Source organism: Monodon monoceros, unplaced genomic scaffold, assembly GCF_005190385.1.
Source record: "Monodon monoceros isolate NGI ecotype Baffin Bay Population unplaced genomic scaffold, NGI_Narwhal_1 Super_Scaffold_15, whole genome shotgun sequence".
NCBI lineage: Eukaryota > Metazoa > Chordata > Mammalia > Artiodactyla > Monodontidae > Monodon > Monodon monoceros.
This window is the reverse complement of record NW_021703771.1, coordinates 54,098,632-54,118,896: the sequence shown is the minus strand read 5'-3', so window position 1 is coordinate 54,118,896 and position 20,265 is coordinate 54,098,632. Positions and strand designations below refer to the sequence as shown.

The window sequence follows — 20,265 nt, the reverse complement described above, 5'->3', positions numbered from 1 at the left end:
CGCGCGCCTAGAGCCCGTGCTCCGCAACAAGAGAAGCCACTGTGATGAGAAGCCCGCGCACCACAACGAAGAGTAGCCCACGCTCGCCACACTAGAGAAAGCCCGCGCACAGCAGCAAAGACCCAATGCAACCAAAAATAAATAAACAAAATAATTAAAAAAAAAAAAAGAGTGTATCAGAATCTCAAAGAATGGCTTAACATCCAAAACGGTATCATGAGCAATGGCCACTGTATTCCAATAAATCGATTTTCATTTTATCACCATTAAAATGATTTCTCTTATGTTCTTACTCCTTTATTTCAAACATCTTTACGAAAGATTTTTAAAAGTTTTATAGATTGTGCAGTGAGTGCTTGGTAATTATTATGCCTACAATGGCTTTTCAAAAGTTGGATCTATCTGGAATCTAAGCATTTAAAAACCAATTAATAGATGGCATCAAATTAAAAGGGTACTACAATGGCATCTGATGTTTCTCACAATAGTCTTCTGGCATAATATGATCGTACAATGTTTTCTTAATAACTAAATAATATTATATTTAGCAAGCTTCATTATCATTATCAGGTATTTAACTCTTTGACATTGGTCATTAATGTATAATACATATAAATACCAGTTCAAAAATTTCCAGTCAATTAGAACAGCTTATTCTACAAACATAGGATAAATGATGGTTTTGAGACCATCAGATTTATTATTTAACACGCCTGACATCTTCTCTCTGACATGGGCCAACATATAGCATAAATAGCAGGAGATAAGTTCCATTTAGTAGCTGTATGGCTTTGTATAGGTTACTTAGCCTCTGTTTTTTGGGTTCTTTCCCTGTAAAATGGGGATATTAATACCTGCCTCTATACTTCAAGTGGCTATTTAGGGATCCAAGTGAATAACTCAAGTGAAAGTGTGGTGCAATTGTAAGGTACTGTGGTTATTATGGCACATATAACCTTTACTTTTATTAGCAGATAAGCTAGAATTCAGAAGCTGACGGTACCAAGCAGTAAAGGCTGAGCTGGAAACGAGTTTAAAACTCCGTTCAGGATTCTTTATTTAACATCCTCTGAAAACATTTCTGGTTCAGGATTTTTGAATAAGGATTGCATTTCATTTTTATCTTGAGTAAATTCAACTTAGTCAACTCTAGGAGCTGTATATGAATCCAAGCAGGTAAAAAAGTTATTGAGTATTTATTTATCCATAACATAATAGATTTTTTTTAAAGTACAAAATTCCTGTTTAAAATGTTATTTTTTCTATAAGAGGAAACAGGATCACTAGTTTGCAACAAAGTAGAGATAAATATAGCAGTTCCTTTAGGGAAACAGGAGATTGCTGATATAGATAGCTTTATCTGCTTTATCTGCGGATAAGCCATGGTTCCTTAGAATTGATCATATTTAACACTGCAAATGAACGTGTTTTTGCAAGAAACTTTTCTACCAAAACATTCAAGAGACCACTTTAAAAACTCTGAAAAATAGTTCTTACACCCCAAATTTCTATCATTAGTTAAGATTTAAAAGTTTAGGAGAGTGAAGCTATTTAACTATAGGCCAAAAGGTTAAATACCTTAATTGTCTCTTGAAGCAAAAATAGGAAAGACGGTTTCTTTCTAGAATACCTTTGACTACTACCTTATTTTTCATTTAAACAACTTTTTCCCAGTCCCTATTTGAGAAAACGTTTTTTTCAGAGATTTCCAAAGAAACGAGTTTGTACACCTGCAATTTGACCTTGATTTTCTGGACCTTACCCTCTACTCCTTCCCCATTCTAAAAAAAACTAACAAACAAACAACAACAACAAACCCCATGCTGCACCTGCCAAGAGTCTCCTCTGTCTCCTCGGAGAACGCAAGGGGTCGCCCCTCTTCCAGGATTGCATCAGGAAACCCCAGGAGCAAAGGCAGACTCAAGTGTGAAGGAGCAAGGAGCATCCCCTGTTAGGGGAGCTCTCTCCCGGCCCCACACCCACAGAACAATCGGAATTTCAACACAATTCCACCCACTCCCTTTCTCATCCCCACTACACAACAAGAGGGCGCCTTTGACTTGGCATTGGGAAGATTAAGGCAGATCAAAAAGCAGCTCGCCTTTGGACTCTGTAAATCCTTTCTAATCGGAGCCTAGGGGTGCTCCGTCCCCCCTCTGCTCCCAGAAGACTTCGGGCAGCACCACTGGGCAGCTTCCTGCACCGCTGTCCTTGCTGGGGGGAAGTGAGAACGAATGGATGGCCAGCTTTCTTTCCGGTGTCTTCCATCAGAAACAGGGGCCCCCAAACTGCAATCGGAGACCACTCTGACACTCAGGACCCCGTCCCTCCCCTGCGATTGTGTGGCTCCTGGCCCTGGGGTCCTCAGTGGGGTGAAGGAGGGTGTGGGCCATGGGCGCCGGGTGGGCACTGGCTGGAAGAGGGCACTGGCGCTTGTGCCCAGCATCCCTCTCTCTCCCCACCGACCTGCGATTCAGTTCCCCTGGCCGGACTCTGCGAGAAGGGGACCTGGGGACCGCCAGAAACGAGGGCAAGACTCGAGCTCCAAGCCACTTCTTTTGGGAGGCGGCCGCAAGTCTCGAGTGAAAGGGTGAGTGGAGGAGTTTCGAAGAATACAACCATCCAGAGGCCAAGCATAATAAATCGGATGCCCCGACGTGCTTAGATTAGGCCCTCCTGCCCCCCGGCTACGCAATCCTAGAGGCGCTGAGGCCGGGCGGGAGCCCCTGGCGCTTTGGTACAGCGTTTCTTAGAGGCAATTTTCAGGTGAATCAAACCTTGTCTGCCCTAGGCAAGCGGCACAAAGGGAGCTTTCAGCGGTCACTCACGTCCAGAGGCAGGGCACAAACAGTGGCGGAGAAGCGATTACTAAAATCTCCATCTCACACAAGACTGTGCTGTGTCCTCTGCGCTGTACCCGAGCTTGCCCCCAGGGGCTTCGCGGGCCAGCGATCCGAGGTGGCTCTGCGCACGGGACCAGGCGCCGCCAAGCGTCATTGGCTCCTGGGCGGCGGAGGTCCGAGTTGGTGAAAGCAATAGCATCGCTCTCTGCGCCCCGGGAAGTTTTCTCCCTCCCAGTCCCCGCCAGCGCCCCCCACGCTGGAGCCAGGGTCGCCCTCGGTTCTATCTGCGAAGGAACTCCACACGCCTGCACCTACGCCGGAGCGGAGCGGCCAGCGCGCTGGGCTACCCACGGGCAGGGAGAGGTGCCTCTCTCGGGTCTGTCTCCTCATCTATGGAAGATGCCACCTTGAAACAGACCAACCCGGGTTGAGGGTGCCCTGGTGGGGGGGCGGTGCCCGTTTCATCCCAGCTAGGGCACTGTCCTAGGAAGTCTTCACAAGCCAACCTTCCAAGTAACTGGAATCGGGAAAAGGGGCAGCGAGGAGGCGAGCCTGAGTCTTTAGGGGAACCCCACCCTCAGTGTGTGTTTTCCCCAGGGGACCCACTTTAAAGGGCCTGAGACGGTAAAAGCGCTCACGCGTGACAGGCAAGATTGTAACTGGAAACCTGGCACCTCCAGCTCCCAGCGGCCGGTTCGGCAGCCCTCACATCCCTCGTACTGGGACGCAGAGCGTCTCCTTAAGCGCGCAGGCACGCGAACCCCGAGCGCCCCGCGCGCCCTTCGGTTCCACTCGTGCGTGGCTGGGGGTATAGCGGCCGCGCAGGCGCTCGCTCGCCATTTCCCGAGGGGCGGGAGAGTTCCTCGCGACCCCAGCGCCGCGGGAGGACCCTGCGAGGTCTCCCCAAGCAAGGCGGCGACGCAAGGTGAGCGGGCGCCGCGGCCGCGCCTTCCCCGGCGGGAACTCAGTGGTCAGGGGCATCCAGCCGGCCGGGAGTCCGTGATGCCTGGGGGCTCGAGGCACCCGTCCACGTCTCGGGGGGAAAGCACAAATCCCTCGAGCTAGTCTAACGAAGGGCCGAACTTTTCCGCGAACCTGAAATTATGAGGGTGCGGGAGCCACCTTAGCGCCGGGTCCGCCGGACCCTGGCACCCAGAAGGATGCGGGGGAAGAGAGGGGCGCGGAGAGGAAGGCGTGAAAGACGCCAACACAGGCGCCTAAACGGTTACCTCCTCTCGAGGCGTGGGGTGCTGGGTGGGAGGACCGCTGCCTCTGGGAGCCGACTCAGGACAGGCAAAGCGACCCGACAGGTGAACGCGGCGGGAGGGAGCAAATGCGTAAAAAAGCCTGCACTTACTTCTTCGCTGGCGCCTTCCCCGGGAGGCGTTTTGGCTGCCGATGTATTCCAAAAAGTTCAAAATGATAAAAAAACAAGAAATCAGTCGCAAGTGCATAGTAACCCAGTAATATTTCCCTTCCTTTTCTCCTTTTTCTTTTGATTGTTAATTAATATTGAATGTTTTAGAAATACACGTAGGTGTTAGGCGTATATGGAGAGCAAGAGAGAATCCAAGCAGCGGACTCCTCCACTCAGATCCGATAGGCGAGCTGGGATGGCAAACGAAGCGGGTCGGGTGGTCAGGGAAACCAACTACTGTACTTTCAAACTGTCCGAGCCCTGAGCTGCGGGGGCTCCTGTACGGTGGCTGTCAGTGCCGCAAGTGAGGGTTCCAGAAGCAGCGAGCGGCCTCGCCAGGGCGGCCGCAGGTAGCATGGTGCGCGGCGGCGGCGGCCGCGGGCGGGATCCGGGTGGGCGGTGGCGACGGTGGCGGCCCCTTGGGCTTAGAGGTTGCTGCGGCAGCGGCGGGGGCCCCGGGAGCGGAGGGGAGCGGGCGCCGTCAGCACCGCGGCCATGGCCAAGGGGCGGCGGAGAGACCCCGAGCTGCTTCTGCTGTTCGCGAGCAGGAGCCGCTCCAGTGGTGGAGGGAGGGCGAGAGGGTGGGTGGGAGGGAGGGAGGGAGGGACAGGGCGAGGGAGGGGGGAGGGAAGGGGGATGGCTGCTGGGGGCGGGGGGAGCTCGGGGGCGGGGAAGGAAACTGCTGGAGCAACAACCCTGAGCGACCTCAATAACTTTCAATTTCAAGAGGGAAAGAGGGAGCTGGAAAAGTACAGGCGTCGCGATTTGGCAGAGGGACGGGAAGAGGCGCCTAAGGGGTCCCGGGTCTGCGGCGGAGCATCTCTGGACACTGCAAAGAAGGCGGGAGAACGGGAGCCGGAGGGGGTGGGGGGAGGCACAGCGTGCCCAGAAGAGCCCCTCTTCAGAACGGTCGCGGTAGCGGGGAGAGGCAGGCGCGCTCGGGCTGGGACCGTGGAGGTGGACGGTCCAGCGGCCGCGGGACGCCCCCCTCCCCGCCCCCGACTCCGGCCGGTCTCAACCGCCTCAGGCTGGGCGCACCCCGCTCCCGGGGGCCCGCGTCCCGGCTCCCTTGCGCCTCCACTCCCGGCGCCGGCGCGCAACCACTGCCCCAGGGCAACTCGCTTCTCGCCCCCTTGGCAGATCGTTGCAGGGTTTCTGGCTGCGGACTCCTTCCCAGCTTTCTTGAGCCCCTCCTCTGTTGCTTTTCTCCTTTCCTTTCTTTCTTTCAGTAGAAGTAGCTGCAGCTGGGCGCCGGGCGGGTGGTCCTGGGGAAGCTCAGTGGGCACTGGTGGTCAGGTCGGCCGCCCGTTACCTGCCCGGAGCGGGTAGGACTCAGAGGTGTGTGCGCTCACACACCTTTGGAAATCCAACTGTGCTGAGACTTTCTCCCAAACGGAGTCTTTGCTGAGGCTCTGGAAGATTCCTCCTCCCCTCAGGCAGTTCCCTCCGCAGTTTGCTTGCCCTCGCCCAGCGCCGCTCTCTCTCTCTCTCACTCTCCGTCTCTCAAATCTTCTCGAGATCTCTTGTGCAATTTGGTTTCTCACCTGGGGGACTGGGAATGAGATTTGGAAAGATTTTTCCTGGCTTGGGGAGGAGAGGAGAGGGTCCAGGGGCCCTTGGCAGCGAAAAATAAGGTTCGTTGGTCCACCCCGGGGTGGGAAGGCCGAGGGCCGGCCCTTCAGAGCGGGGTACACCCTGGCTCTTATTAGTCGGTGGTAGCTTCCCACCTCTTTTCTCCAGTAGCACAAGTCGAAGAGCTTCCAGTGGTTTCTGAAGAAGTATTTAGTTGAAAGTCACAAGCCCCCGAAGTGATTTTTAACATAAATCTGTCCTATGTGTTGTATTACACAGACTGTCTCAAGGACTGCACTCTACAGCATTACAGTTTTACACAGCCCCAGACTTCTGAGAGGTGGCTTTGAAAAAGTCCCTGATTCAAAGACACCTTGCTAATTCTTATGCTCAAATAATTTCGGTTTAGAAAATAGCTAAAGCCTTGCAGGAACAATTAAGATTTGTGTTTCTCTCTCTTTTATCTATTTGTAACCCCTATTACCAGATTGCCTTAATTTCTGTGTTGATAAATGAGAGGAGAAAAAGTGATTGCATCTAGCCATTCCATTTTCAAGCTTGCAGTGCTTCAAATTGTTTTGTCTATGAAGACTTCTATGCTGTAGCTGTTATACATCCCAAAAGTGAGGATTGAGGAGGGGAAATGGCCTGGAAGCCAAAGGAAGGGAACATGAAATAGGCACTCCTGTCAAGGTGCTAAAAATTAGAATCTGAGAGACTGGGTCTTCCCATATGAATTCCTTAATTAAATATCATTTATTACTTTGCATTCCTGTATTGGAATTTTGGAGGCAGGAATAGTTTTCTTTAGGTTCTTTATTATGGGGAAGACAACAACCCATCAAGATTATGATTTGGGGCTTATTTAAAAATTCCCATTTGCAAGATTTCTGTTTCTGTGGTGGAACTGTATTTTCCATACATCACACACACACTCCCTTCCTTTATCTGTTGCATAATGTCCAGTTGAGAATGACCGAGGTTATTACTTTGAACCAGAAAAGTTGCAGACAACAGGACAATTCCAATAATGATTATCCAAAAAAGAAGCTACTCTACTTTTCTATGCCCGTCTCAGTCAGCTTTGCTTTCCTTCTTAATACCTCGGATCCTGAATATCTGCACCATAAAACGTGGGGGATTTAAAGGCTGTGGGAGGCTCCCTTTGAAAAGGACTCCAGAGACGGCCTTTCTAATCCGGGATACTTGAGCCGGATGGGATGAGATTGCAAAAGGGGATGTAAAAAAGCAATTTGGTGAACAAGTTCAGGGAAATAAACACGAAGAAAGAATTTACTTTTTTCACTGTGTGTTGTGCAGACGTATGTTAGTTTGGATGAGGACAGGAATGGGCGTGTAAATAAATAAACACAGTGAGAAGCTGCAGTTCTTGAGCCATCCCAGAAAAGAACTAGATGCAGTGGGCAGGAAAAGCTTGTCAAGGAATAAGTGCTGCTCTGAGGAAACATAAGGAAAACATTAAATAAACGGCGAGTGTATTCTTTCTCTCTTGACACTATGCTTTAGAATAACTTTTTCCTGATCCATGTTACCGTTCTATTAAGTGTGTATTTACTTCCCTGGCTGAGCCTTGCGTCCCTCGACTGTCCTTACAGCTCATGGAAAGCTTGCCATGGCCTATTTTGTGCAACATAGCACTTTTTTTTTTTTTTTAATCAAGAAAACAGCGCTCACAGAAGCCTGTGGCTGCCAATGAATTCCAGGGCCCAAGCCTAAAGCAAGTTAAAAACCATAGGCTCAGCATAGAAGTCAACATTTGCTTGCTATTTTTCTCCAGAAAACATCAAAGTCCCAGGGAGTTTAGATAACCAGGAGTTTGAGTTGGGCCAGGAGAATAGAATAGTTTTGGATAAAGATAGAGGGTTAAACACATCCAGACTAGTTACCGCAACGTCTCATCTCTCCTTTTCTACCTCCCCCACCAGGCAGTGACAACAGTAACAAGTTATTTTTGTCACTTGCAGCAGTGCCACTTTAAGGAAAGAAAATGATTGTCATATTGTTGAATCCATACTGCAAATATGTGAAAGGGGGGTGTGCTCCAGAAAGAGAGAGCAAGCCCAATAGTTTGGAATGGTACATAACTGGTAGTGATGAGAGATGTTTGGCAAAGTTCGGGCTGACATCAGTCATTATACCACAGAGCTAACATGCAGATCCTGAAAATGCTCAACTCTCCAGTTACTCAGATCTGGAGGCATCTGAGTGAGTAAGTCAAGCAGGGTCCTCCGGGTGGTGTCTGTGTAACTGATGCAGCTAGAAGTCATCCCTGAAATAGAGAGCAGACAGCAGTATTTAAAAGCCATTGAAATGAGTAGATGAAGGAAACTACTATTTTTAGAAAGAGAAATAAAGGAGACAGAATTATTATAGCAATTTTAAAAATGATTAAATGGTTATATAGCATTAAGAACATGAGAAAATCAAGACCCATGATGAATTACTTTCTGTCAACAAGAAAGAATGTTCTTCCTCCCAGATGAAGTTATGGGACACTTATAAAATTGTGGTGAGCACTGTCTGGTGTGCCTATTTTTAAAAACTTTCACAAATCAGTTCTTTGCTGGGCTCATTTAAAAAGTGAATATCTGGTAGTACTTAATATAAATTATTTACTACCTCAGAAAATTTTGTTTGACTACAGAGTTTTAACAGAAAGAGGCTGTGTGTTGTGGTAAGAAGGGCAAGAAATCTAGGGATCAAGGTGAGTCCTTGTTCTGAATTTATTGTTGTGTTTCAGCTTTCTTTATCTGAAAAATGAGGGATTTCAAGTAAATCATCTCCAAAGTCCCTTTCAGCTCTGAAAATAATGGCAATATATCCAAAAAAGAAAGACAGACTTGTAATTGCAAATGTCAATGCTATTTCTAGTTATGTGACATCACATCTTTCACTTACGGAATTATGTTTAACTGAATAGGTCCAGATTTAGAAATCTGCCTGTAAACGCGTTGATTTTCTGGAAATGCCTAAACCCTTACAAGAATCCTAGATGACGCTGGCCTGGCAAATTAGGCCCAGGACTAGTTTAATCTGTCTAGATGTCTCTAGACTTTGGGACAAGGAGGAACACATTTTAAACCTCAGATTCTGGGCAGACGCCCATAGAGATTAGAGTAAAGGACTTTTGCACTTGCACCTCATGGAGATACTACTCAATCTCCTTTTGTTTTTAGGAATTGTAAGTGAGGAAGGAACATGGATTTTACTGAGTGCAGCCTTTCCTTTTTATTCTGTGTTAGTCCTTTCTTTTTCCTACTTATATTTTTGGATGAGGACTGATATCCATGTCTCCTTTGTCCCAGGAAACGCTTCAGAAAGTCAACAGTGAAGCTTGAGTGGCTGTGGTCCCAGACTTAGGCTGAAGGATTACTGTCGACGACATACAAGTCCGATAAGATGTCGTGGGCAAGGCTACATGAGGGATAATTTTAATGAGCAACACTTTTGCAGTTGCTCTTGCATGTGTTATCTCAAAACAGCCTCAAAACACATTGTTTCCTAGATGAGACAACGTAAGCCAGAAAGATAAAGTTGCTTGCCTAAACTTATATAGAAACTACTCTGGTTATATTACCCCAACATCTATTTTCTCTGCCTTCCCTGACCCCCAGGATGTTGATTTCTATGGACAAATCCCCAGAACTTTCTTCCTCTGATTCCTGGTTGAGTTCAGTCAGTGAGGGCACCAGCAGGAGATCAGAGTATGGGAGGAAAGAGTGATTCTGCTCCCTCGCTTCTTCGACATAATTCTGGAAATGGCTGTATCCCTAGGGGTGACCACAGTTCCGTCAAGCAGCCCCTTTTCTGTAGCCCTAGTTCTTAACCAGGTTTCAATAACACCATTGACTCTCCCTGCCTCTTTACCTAGGAGTGGAAATGACTAGTTCCTGGGTGCCTTAACATCTGTTGTTTCCCTTCATTTTGTGCTATTATAAATAGTCCTTTTTAAAATTATCTTCCAAAAATTCTTGCGGGGTCCTGAAGTGACGCATAAGTGTCAGAGCTGGGTCTCGAAACCAGGTTGTCTGACTTAAAGCCAGTGCTTTTTCTACCATGTTGTCTGGCCTTTCCAGAGGAATGCACTCTGATTAAAACTGAGTTGGGTGAAGGCGAGGGAAATAGAGGAGGCTGCAGGGTTACAAGCCAGGAAGGCTTCGCAAGTAAAGAAGCAGGCATTCAACAGACATCAGAGCATGGCTGTGGGCTAAACCAGAGGGAAAAACTAGAATCAGAATGGCAAGGAGCAAAGCGAAGTTCCTGTTCAAAATTGTAGCCAGGCGTCAGCAACAAGGTGATACATAGGAAGGGAAGGAGCAAAGTAGTCAGGATACAGCAGTAGCAAAAGATGATGTTGATTTTAAGGCTGTTTTGAATAAGTCATTTTTTATATTTATTTTTTCCTGCTACGTCTAAAACCAGTCTTTTACAATCCATAGGTGAGTGAGGGTACTTTATTGGAAAGGGTAGTGAAGGGTGGCAGCTAAGGTAAATCAGTCATCCCTTCATTCCAGAAAGGTATGTTGATGGTGCCTGCTATGAGTGAACTCTGGGCTGGACAAAGAAGCAGAGACTTATGCGAGGTCTTTAAGATAAGAATATGCAAGGGATGACTTTATAGGTTGTATTGGTGCTGTGGTTAAAAACAATGTTATGGTTTATGACAGAAATAAAATGGCATGTAGAGGCACATAAGGGCATGTTCAACAACAAGCTTTAAGGAAACATTCATCAAAGCAACTCTTAAAAAACAAAACAAAACAAAAACACCCTCTCTCTATCTATATATTTACCTATCATTTATGGTTTACATTTGTTGTTACCAATGCATTTGGGTAGCTACTTTTGGTCAGCTGGTTACCCTTATTTCTGCATTCACTGGACATGTGGCAAGCACCACGCTAGGCCCCAGGGATACAAAACTATGAGGATTAGGGCCTCCAGTAGAACACCCTCAGTGAGGGAGACAGCCACATAAACTATTAAAGCTTCCACGAGATAAATGCTATGTGATAAGGCTGGTGGTATGTTGTGGGAAGAGGAAAAAGGAACAATGCTTTGGGGAAAGGTGGGGAGAGATAAACTCTGTGTCTAAGACGGGCAGCATTTAAAGGACTAATGGTGAGTCTTAAAATGTGGATAAGGAGGGATTCCTTCCCTTGCTTAGACTGGCCCTAATTCCGAGGTGGAAGGATAAGCTCTCCTTCTATCTTGTTTTGTGAAGGTCGGTGGTCAAGGTTGGCTGCCCGCTTGCTAGGGAGGCAGCCATGCTCCTGGAATGGTATCAGACCTCCTCCTCCGGCAATTCAATGTGGCTCAATATTGACTATGTGGGAGTGTTGTTAATGGCTGATCCCTATGCAGGGGTCTTTGTGGGTTAATGATTTGACCAGTTTACTGTAGCTGCACTGTGGGTGGATTCCTCTCATGGGAGAAAAATGACGTTTCATTTCTCCAATTTCTTATAAGTGTTTGAGTATATTTACAGTAACCAACAAAAAAATGAAGGTCAGCCTTTCTAGGTGTCTGGCTGCTCTCATTCTCCCACCCTAGCTGCAACGCTCCACCATCCGCTACACATTCTGGTATTTCTTTGCAACATGTTCTCCCAGACAGGATTTTGGTCACCCAACCTTACCCAAACGTCCCCTGCTGAGTCTCATCCATTAGGCAATCTAGCCCTCCCCGCTTTATTTTATTTTATTTTTATTTTTATTTTTTGCGGTACGTGGGCCTCACTGTTTTGGCCTCTCCCGTTGCGGAGCACAGGCTCTGGACGCGCAGGCTCAGCAGCCATGGCTCACGGGCCCAGCCGCTCCGCGGCACGTGGGATCTTCCCGGACCGGGGCACGAACCCGTGTCCCCTGCATCAGCAGGCGGACTCTGAACCACTGCGCCACCAGGGAAGCCCCCTCCCCGCTTTAGAAGCGCCCTACTCTGAAACCTAACCCTAGCTCACACGTTAGTGATGGCAGGGGTCCCCAGCTGCGGCCTGTTAGGTACCGGCCGCACAGCAGGAGGTGAGTAGGGGCGAGCAAAGCTTCATCTGCCTCTCCCCCGCTGCGACCGTGGAAAACTTGTCTTCCACCAAACTGGTCCCTGGTGCCAAAAAGGTGGGGGACCGCTGTAAAGGATTAGCTTAGCTCTGCCATTCTTTCTTTCTTCTCTACCCTCACGTAAACCTTTCTTTCTACAAACATATTTTGATTTTGATTTCATGTTGGCCTGGGTGGTATGCCCCAGATGTAGGGAAGATGTAAGGCTACTTTTTCTCTATGTGTGCATATGACTGTACATATTTTTCATCTGTCTAGTCCCATTGTTAAAATTGTTCACATGTATACTACTTGAAATCCTCATAATTAAAAATTTATTTAAATGCAAATATTCCCAAGAAAGTTAAGAAGGAGTGAATTATTTTAATTAGATTGTTTTTTCTTAACAGATCTCTGACATGTGGCAAGGGAAGAAGGTCCAACATGTGCAGGGCATTATGAAACGTGAGTATGTGGAGACTTGTGTTGAATAAGGATGCTCAGTGACTATGGGAGGTTGAAAAGTAAGGGCAGAAACAGAAGCTGAAAGAAAAAGCAGCAGAAGGGGAGGTGTGACTGTTTCAAGGATAAACTTAGTTTTCTAGGGGTGACCCCAATGAAGCATTAACAAAAATGTAAATTAGACACCTTACTGCAATTCCCTTACCATAGGAGGAGATTATGGCAAAGATTAAACAATGGATTGTTCTGAAAGTAATTTAAAATTCCCTGATACAGCTTCACCTGAGAGTAGGCATGTCCTATGACTTAGGAAAGAAGAAAAATTGTACAGAAAGTGCTCTGAAGATTGAAAATAGATGAGTATATACTCTTGAACACAAAAAGGTGAGGCAAAACATACTACGCTATTTTTACGTTTTATCCATTTTCTTTGAAAAATTAATTGTTATCAAAATTGCTGCTATTGTTGGTACCTCTTAGTGAGAATTATATGAAAGGATTTTCTCTGATATGAACAACTTCCAAATGCTTAACTGGGGGAACCCTCAATGACAACATAGATATTTCTGATTGTATACTAGGACCCATGCTACATTTTAAATAAAGACTGTACCAGCTAGTGAAAAGCATTTTAATTTATAGCCCTGAAGTTTAATATTCTACATTGCTTAATTTGAAGATACCAATTTTGAAAATGTTAAGCACATGAACTTTTCATTCTCTTGAAAATTTTGCTGCCCTACGGCTACTGTATCTATTGAATCAAGGCTATTTATTATTTGTGGGTTAGGGCAGATATCACCTAGACCACAATTTCATTGTTCTGCTTTGAGTCTCAACGTTGCCTTTCTTGAATTCCCAGTAATATTCACCTTGCCCTAGATTTTTTGAGAGTCAAGATATCTCTATACTTTAAAACTTCCCTTTATGTATAGAAGCAAAGTTGGAGACACAAATACAGAATTCCACTGAAAGTCACAGTGTAGTCACTAAAGACTTCCCTGTCAGAAGGAAGAGGACATGGAGAATTCTTCTGGAACAGGAAGAAATACAGTAGGAGAGTAGGACAAAGAAGCCAAAGTCTAGTCTCCTCTTGACAGGCAATCATTCATGTCTCTTTTCATATAGGAGGGATACAATTGTTACGGATATCTAGGGCCTTGTGTAAAAAGTTCATAAGGAACTTATAATCAAAGATCAGAGGATGAACTAAAATTCCTCCCTATGCTGGTGGGACCTAACATAATAGTTCAAGGACAGACCTTCTTGGGAGCCGGAGACATCTTGTACAGCACTCAAGTATGGGTTGAAAGTGAGCACAGGAGTTTCCCTATAATAATTGTAATGCCAGCCCTGGCATGGCTTCATGTGGTAGCCACGTGAATGTTCAGCAAATAGTCTTATCTCCGTTCGCTATGCTTTCTAGACATGTACAGAGATTTCATATCCCTCCCCCTCCCTCCCTTTAAAGTTAGGCATAGAATGTATACGTGGAAAGAAATGAGAGTAGAAGTGACACTAAGTCACTTCAAGATAAAAGCTTTAAGAACCAGAGTCAAGTTTACCACATTTTCTTTCTAGTGCTGTGATGTTCATGGAAGCACGGGACAAAATGAAGCCTTCTTCAGACTAGGTCCCTGGGGGACTATGGTGAACAGCCCTCTCATTCTCTACGCGCTGTTGGCTATGTCGGACATACAGCATGAGTGAGAAATACAGCTTTGTAGTTATTGGGCTACTGAGACTTCCCTTAAGTCAAATTCTGATTCCTTCAGTCAATATAGGTCTTAGCATATGTAAGTCAAGACAAGTGTGCAGAAGGAGAATAAATAAGAGAATTAAAATAGACAATTTCCATCATAATAAAAATAATGGATAATTTACAAGGTAAGATTCAATAGGCTCTTACTGATAATGGGCAAAATTGACTGAAAGATGGCACAGCTGAATCCCCTGGAGTAAGATATGTTTGCTATTGATGAATTAATATATATGTGTTTTAGAGAACTTGAAGGGTTTGGTAGTTAATCTAATTTTTCATACTTGGCCAATATTTCAGTCTGGTGCTACAACTCCCTCCCACTGAAGTGTACCTTATTGCTTGTGACTGTGGCACCCTGGAACACCAAGTCCTAAGGGGCTTCAGGCTGCTTTACATACAGGGCTCTCTGCTGTGACCGCCATTGGATGGGAGCTGGAATACAATAGGGAAACCTGTTTGACACTTGAACTTGAGGCAGGAGAACACAAAAGGCATCCTTGAGATGCAAAAGTCTGCATTGTTTTTAAAGACCTTGCGGGGAGGAATTTACAATCTTCTTTGCAAGCTTTAAAAAATACAGAACAAATTTTATTTCACTCTAATGCAGCTTATGCCAACATAAGTTTTCTGTACTGAACTGAAATTTCAAAAGCAAACTAGAATCTTTGCTTAAAAACTGGTAAAACTTCTGGTTCTTAATGAAAGTTTTAGTTTAATTTGACTCCCCAAATTCATGGAATTCTAGAACTGGAAGGGCTCTTAGAGATCACTTAGTGTATATATATATATATATTTTTTTTTTGTGTGTGTGTGTGTGTGTGTGGTACGCGGGCCTCTCACTGTTGTGGTCTCTCCTGTTGCAGAGCACAGGCTCTGGACGCGCAGGCTCAGCGGCCATGGCTCACGGGCCTAGCCGCTCCACGGCATGTGGGATCCTCCCGGACCAGGGCACAAACCCGTGTCCCCTGTATCGGCAGGCAGGCTCCCAACCACTGCACCACTAGGGAAGCCCTATATATATTATTTTGTTTTGTAGATGAGGAAACTGAGACCTGAAAGATGAGATGACCTGCCCAAGGTCACACTGGTAAAGCTGAGACTAAAGCCCAGTCACTCTCATTACTAGGATATTTTTGACCACACCAAGATTCTGAACACAGTTTCATTTAGCATTCAATGTTTCATCACTTGTGCTGTTTTAGAAATCTGTATCCTTTTGTTTCACATCAGTGGAGTCTGAGAACAACTCATTCATTCACTAGTTCATTCTTTTGTTCACTCACATTTATTCAACATTCCTTTACTACCTTCTGTGGGCATTGCCTTTGTTTCTCATTACCATTTTCAAAGGAAGAACTCTTAATACAGTTTAAAATATTATGAATTTACCCATTTCCTTGAGTTAAACATTTTAATTCTGGTTCTTTTAATAATTCCTCATAGACTTTCATTTACTTGCATTTGCAAAGTCTAGGGTCAGATGAATTCTGAATATAATAGAAGGAAGAGCTAATATTTTTGTATTTACTTTCCTAACTGAAGCCCATATTTGTTTTTATAATAGAGAATTCCAATATGGATTTGCTATACAAGTGCCCCTGTTCTGTTTTTTTTCTTTCAGTTGTACTTAAGGAAAAAAAAAATTATACCCTCCTCAATTAAATAAGGCAATGTGTTTATTCCATGTAATACCCTATACTTGTACCGCTGAAATTATCACTTATTTTCAAATTACTTCAATGTATGAAAATCACTTGGATTCTGCTTCCAGACTAACGATTAGTGAGAATGATGAATGTCTGCTATGTGGACAATAAACATAAATGTATTAACTTTTGTGAAAATTATACCAAAGAAATGATGGACACAGGTCTCCAGGGCTCATAATTTAGTTATGAGGAGGACATAAAAAGGTTACAAAGGTTCCTCTTTAGACTACAGAGAAATGAGCAGAACTAGGTCAGTGCAGTCAAGGTATCAGTCTTTAAAGACTTGGGTGTTAAGCCAGATTCTGAAGCAAATCTGATGAAGATGTAGGGAAATGGTAGTTCAGGTGTTGAAGTTCTTCCTGTTCAAAAGAAAGACTTACGCTTGAATTTTTCTCTCTCTCCTTTGAGACCAATTGAATGACCCAGTCTGTGCATCTGCCCCTTCAGAACATTCAGATTCCCTTTCAGCAGCAATTCCTGAGAGCTCACGTTCCAGTGTCCACACAAGGCGCTATGGCGTGTTGTCACATTTGTTCACCTAATCGTTTTTCCAACGAGGCAGGTTGCCAGGTTATTCTCAATCTTCCCCTCCATGCTATTAGTCTTACTCACCACTGGAATCTAAAATATATAAGTAATGTATGTGGGGGAGAAGGAGAGCGGAAGGGAAGGCGGGTGAGTAAGTGCTAGCTCTAGCTCTGGCTCCGTTCCCAAAGATGTCAGTTTAATAAGCCTTGCTGCTCACATGTGGTCCACAGAGCAGCACCCCAGAGATTACCTTGCTAGAAATGCAGAATCTCAGGACCCACTCTAGACCTGCTGAATCAGTCTACTGAATCATTTCAACCATGTTCCTGGGTGATTTGCATGTACATTAAGGTTTGAGAAGCTGGTTCACAATATAATCATTTGAGGGAGCTTTTCAAAGTACTGATGAACGAGCTCTATTTCAACACAATTAAAGCAGAATCTCTGGTTGTTGGGCATCTGTATGATTTCAACATTTCCCAGGAGGTTCTAGTCAGTGCCCCTATATCCTTTTACCAGATGACGAGAGGGAATAGACCCACAAAGCAGGGAGGTAAACATGGAAAGGAGAGAATGTGAGATGAGATATACGTTCCAAAATATCTGATAGGGTCTAAGCAGACGTGGTGGTGGGTAGAGCTCAAATCAGTCTGTGTCCCCTTAACTTTATCAAGAGCCCCTGCTGCACCTAGATCAGTGAATAATTTTCAACAACTCTAAATCTCTTTGTTTGGGAAAGGGGTGGTGCTGAAAGGGAACATTTCAGAGAAGATAACCAGAGTATTTCGGGGAAGACAGAGAGCAAATCAGAATGGTTAACATGACTGAGAGTCTTAGGGTTCAACGTGAAGGGAATGAGTAGGTGTTCTTCAGTACTGTGGAAAGCTATCCTTTGGATTTCTTTTATTTAACCCCCAAATTGAGGAATACTGATTTCAAGAATATGTAGTCTTTTTATTGGTATATGTGACGCAAAGGGCAACAACACATTTCTAATACTGGTGTGGAGCATGCTCATTGCATCTGTTCAATATATCTGCCCTCTTGACATAGAACACCAAATTTGTCTGACAGATTAATCCTTCATAAAATTGTTAGCTGTCGTTTAAGACCTTGTTCTTTCTAAGACCTTGCATTGATTTATATAATTATTTAGATTTTTATTTGTTATAGTTTTGTAGTAGGAAAATACCGTGTATTTTAAATACCTACATAGAGAAATGTGTGGAGTGCTCTGCTATGTGCTACAGATTAAAAAAAAAAAGAATATTAAAGGATACAGCCCCTGCCTCTGAGGGAGGTGGGGCGGATGGTCAGAACTTGTATGCACAAGAAAATAAACAACATTGAAGTGGAGCACATACTGAAAGCCAAACTGGAGATTCAGACAATAAGTGCTAACGAAGTTGGGAGTGCTATTATGCCTGTGGGTATTGAGCTTTGGGCCTCTCCCGCTAAAAGATGCCTATGTGAATGAGGAGACTATATTCTATTTCATCACTTTTTCTCACTTATAGCTTTAACAATCATTTAACTTCTCTTAATCTTAGTTAGCTGAATGCAAAAGCTCCCTGGATTTCCCCTGTTGCTAAACTTAAATGTACTTCAGAGACACAATGAGTTATCTTACCAAGTTTGAATATCTAGGGAAATTACAAGACCTTAAGATAATTAGCCTTTGTAATATGCTTCCAAACTGGACATTTGGCAGATAACTATTGTCCTGCCTTCTCATTCTAACAAGGGGTTGTGATTTTCCCAACAAAGGCAGAGGAGTTGCAAAACAGCAGGACTTTGCTACAGTTAGTAATTAATGAGGTGCTAAAAGTGCCAGAGCAGAGGCTCCCAGACACAGTGTGTGACTCAAAGGGATAAGAAGCACCCAGAATTTCAAACAAAAGTGTCACTTAAATAAACAGAAAGTCAAGTGAGTCCAGTCTGTGGAATGGAAAATGGTCTGTGGACGTCAGGAGTCATCACATAACTGTGTAATACAATATAATAAAGATTAGTCACTACATTTTGCAACTTGTGAAAAAAGGAGTTCTCTCTCACTCCTGCAGAAAGTGAGAAATTATCTGCTTTGCAGTATTCAATGAAGTCAAAATGAACTCTCAATATACCAGAGTGTCCAAATAAATAACCAGTTCGTTACAGGTTCCTACCAGCATGACTTTCCTCTGCACCTTTAATGTATATTAATCAATCAAGTTAATTATTAATATTAGTAGACAAGCCAAAGTACTTTACTAATCAACTAATAGCTGGGGACCCAAGGCCTAATGAGAAATTTCTTCACCGAGAGGAGCATTTTTGAGAGGGAAGGACATAAGGGCCATTTTGGACCATGAGAGCTGCCTGAAGTGGAATGTGTTTTCCTGCAGAGTAGAATTCCTACATAAATTCGGGTGACTGTTAAGGTATTTTCAAATTAAGATTTTATGGTTTCTTCTCTCATGTTATTTTCAAGTTTCTTTAAATACTCTTTTTAGGGAATTCCCTGGCAGTCCAGTGGTTGGGACTCGGCGCTTTCAATGTTGGGGCCCAGGTTCGATCCCTGGTCCAGGAACTAAGATCCCACAAGCTGCATAGCATATGCCTCTCCCAAAAATATGCTATTTAAATTTTGGGGTGGTAGATACTAAAATAACACTTTAATAGGGTCTACCAACCTAGAATAGCAGAAGCTCATTAAACAGGTCACTAAAATATCTATCTATATCCATAACTACAATACATCTATATCTGTATACATATATATACACATATATATATGTACTTTATGTAGGTTTCCTGCTAGAAAGAACAAAAATGATTAGATGTAATTTGATTATCCTAGCATAGGTATCATTCCCTTGAGGGATTTCATAAATACCTCCATTGTTATTGATGTATGATACTTAATGATTCAGTGACCTTGAGAAAACTTCTATGTTGAATAAGCCTACCTGAGATTGAGAATGCAAAATGGGTGAAAGAATCTCTTAAATGTATTCAGATGTTATGATTTTAGGAGAATTAAGCAAGTCCCGGATTTTCCTTTTTGCACTATGGAAACCATACATATATATCTTGCCATAAAACAACACATAGCATTTACACATTTTACAAATGAATGTATGTTCGTTATACATGTGAAAAAGCTGAATATCATTTGAATTTGGTTAGTGAGCTTTAAGTTGTAGAAATAAAGGCTTCATGATAGGTTTACTTGATAGCATTTATTAAATGGTAGCCCATTAGAAAAAACCACTAGCTGCCTCACACTAAAGCTATTACTGTGAATTTGGAATTTTAATACTTTAAATCACAGAGCCAGTATTTAATGACTTGACTTTAGAGGTCTCTGGTCCTGGTATCAGCAGGTGATGAGTTAGAGATATAAATCAGGAGTTTACTCAGCCGGAAACATTTTAGCTCTCTCCATTAAGAATGACTGAATTGTTTTGGCTTTTCTTTTTAAAGAAAACTTGTAGATTTTGTGGAGGAGGGGGAGTATTGTATCAAGAACTTTCCATGTTTTAAAATGTGTATTGAAAAAGAATTCCCTGGATCAAGTCTTTCCCTCCAACATACTCTAGAGGGAGTCAAATCTAAGAAAGTTATATTTCATGCATTTCAACTGCTATTGGTTCTTTTTAGAAATTCCTTTTCTTGCTGACATCGTTGTTTGACCCTCTTTGTTAATAAGGGTCCCATCCAGGAGTTGGTGAGAAGCTGGAGCTAATGAGGCCAAGGTAGGGAATGACTCCTTGTGTGAGCCAATTAACATCTTACAGAGAAAATACCCTGTCCCTCCCTTACAGACTGCATGGGTCAGCCTGTGAACCAGTGCATATTTTGGCATGAATGGGGAGGGAAGGTGTGGAGTAAGAGAGTATTTATGGACCAGGAAAAATCTTTCCTTCCAGACCAG

General features: G+C 44.1%; 1 protein-coding gene across 1 annotated transcript in view; it reads right to left on the bottom strand.

Annotated features, from left to right (window-relative positions):
• The window catches only part of RSPO3 (R-spondin 3), a 75,912-nt gene extending 71,289 nt beyond the window's left edge, over window positions 1-4,623 (bottom strand). Inside the window, exon 1 of the mRNA XM_029223931.1 lies at window positions 4,201-4,623. Within this exon, the coding sequence (XP_029079764.1) occupies window positions 4,201-4,297 (97 nt within the window). The 5' untranslated portion in view covers window positions 4,298-4,623. The remainder of the gene's footprint in view (window positions 1-4,200) is intronic.
• Window positions 4,624-20,265: the final 15,642 nt, after the last annotated feature.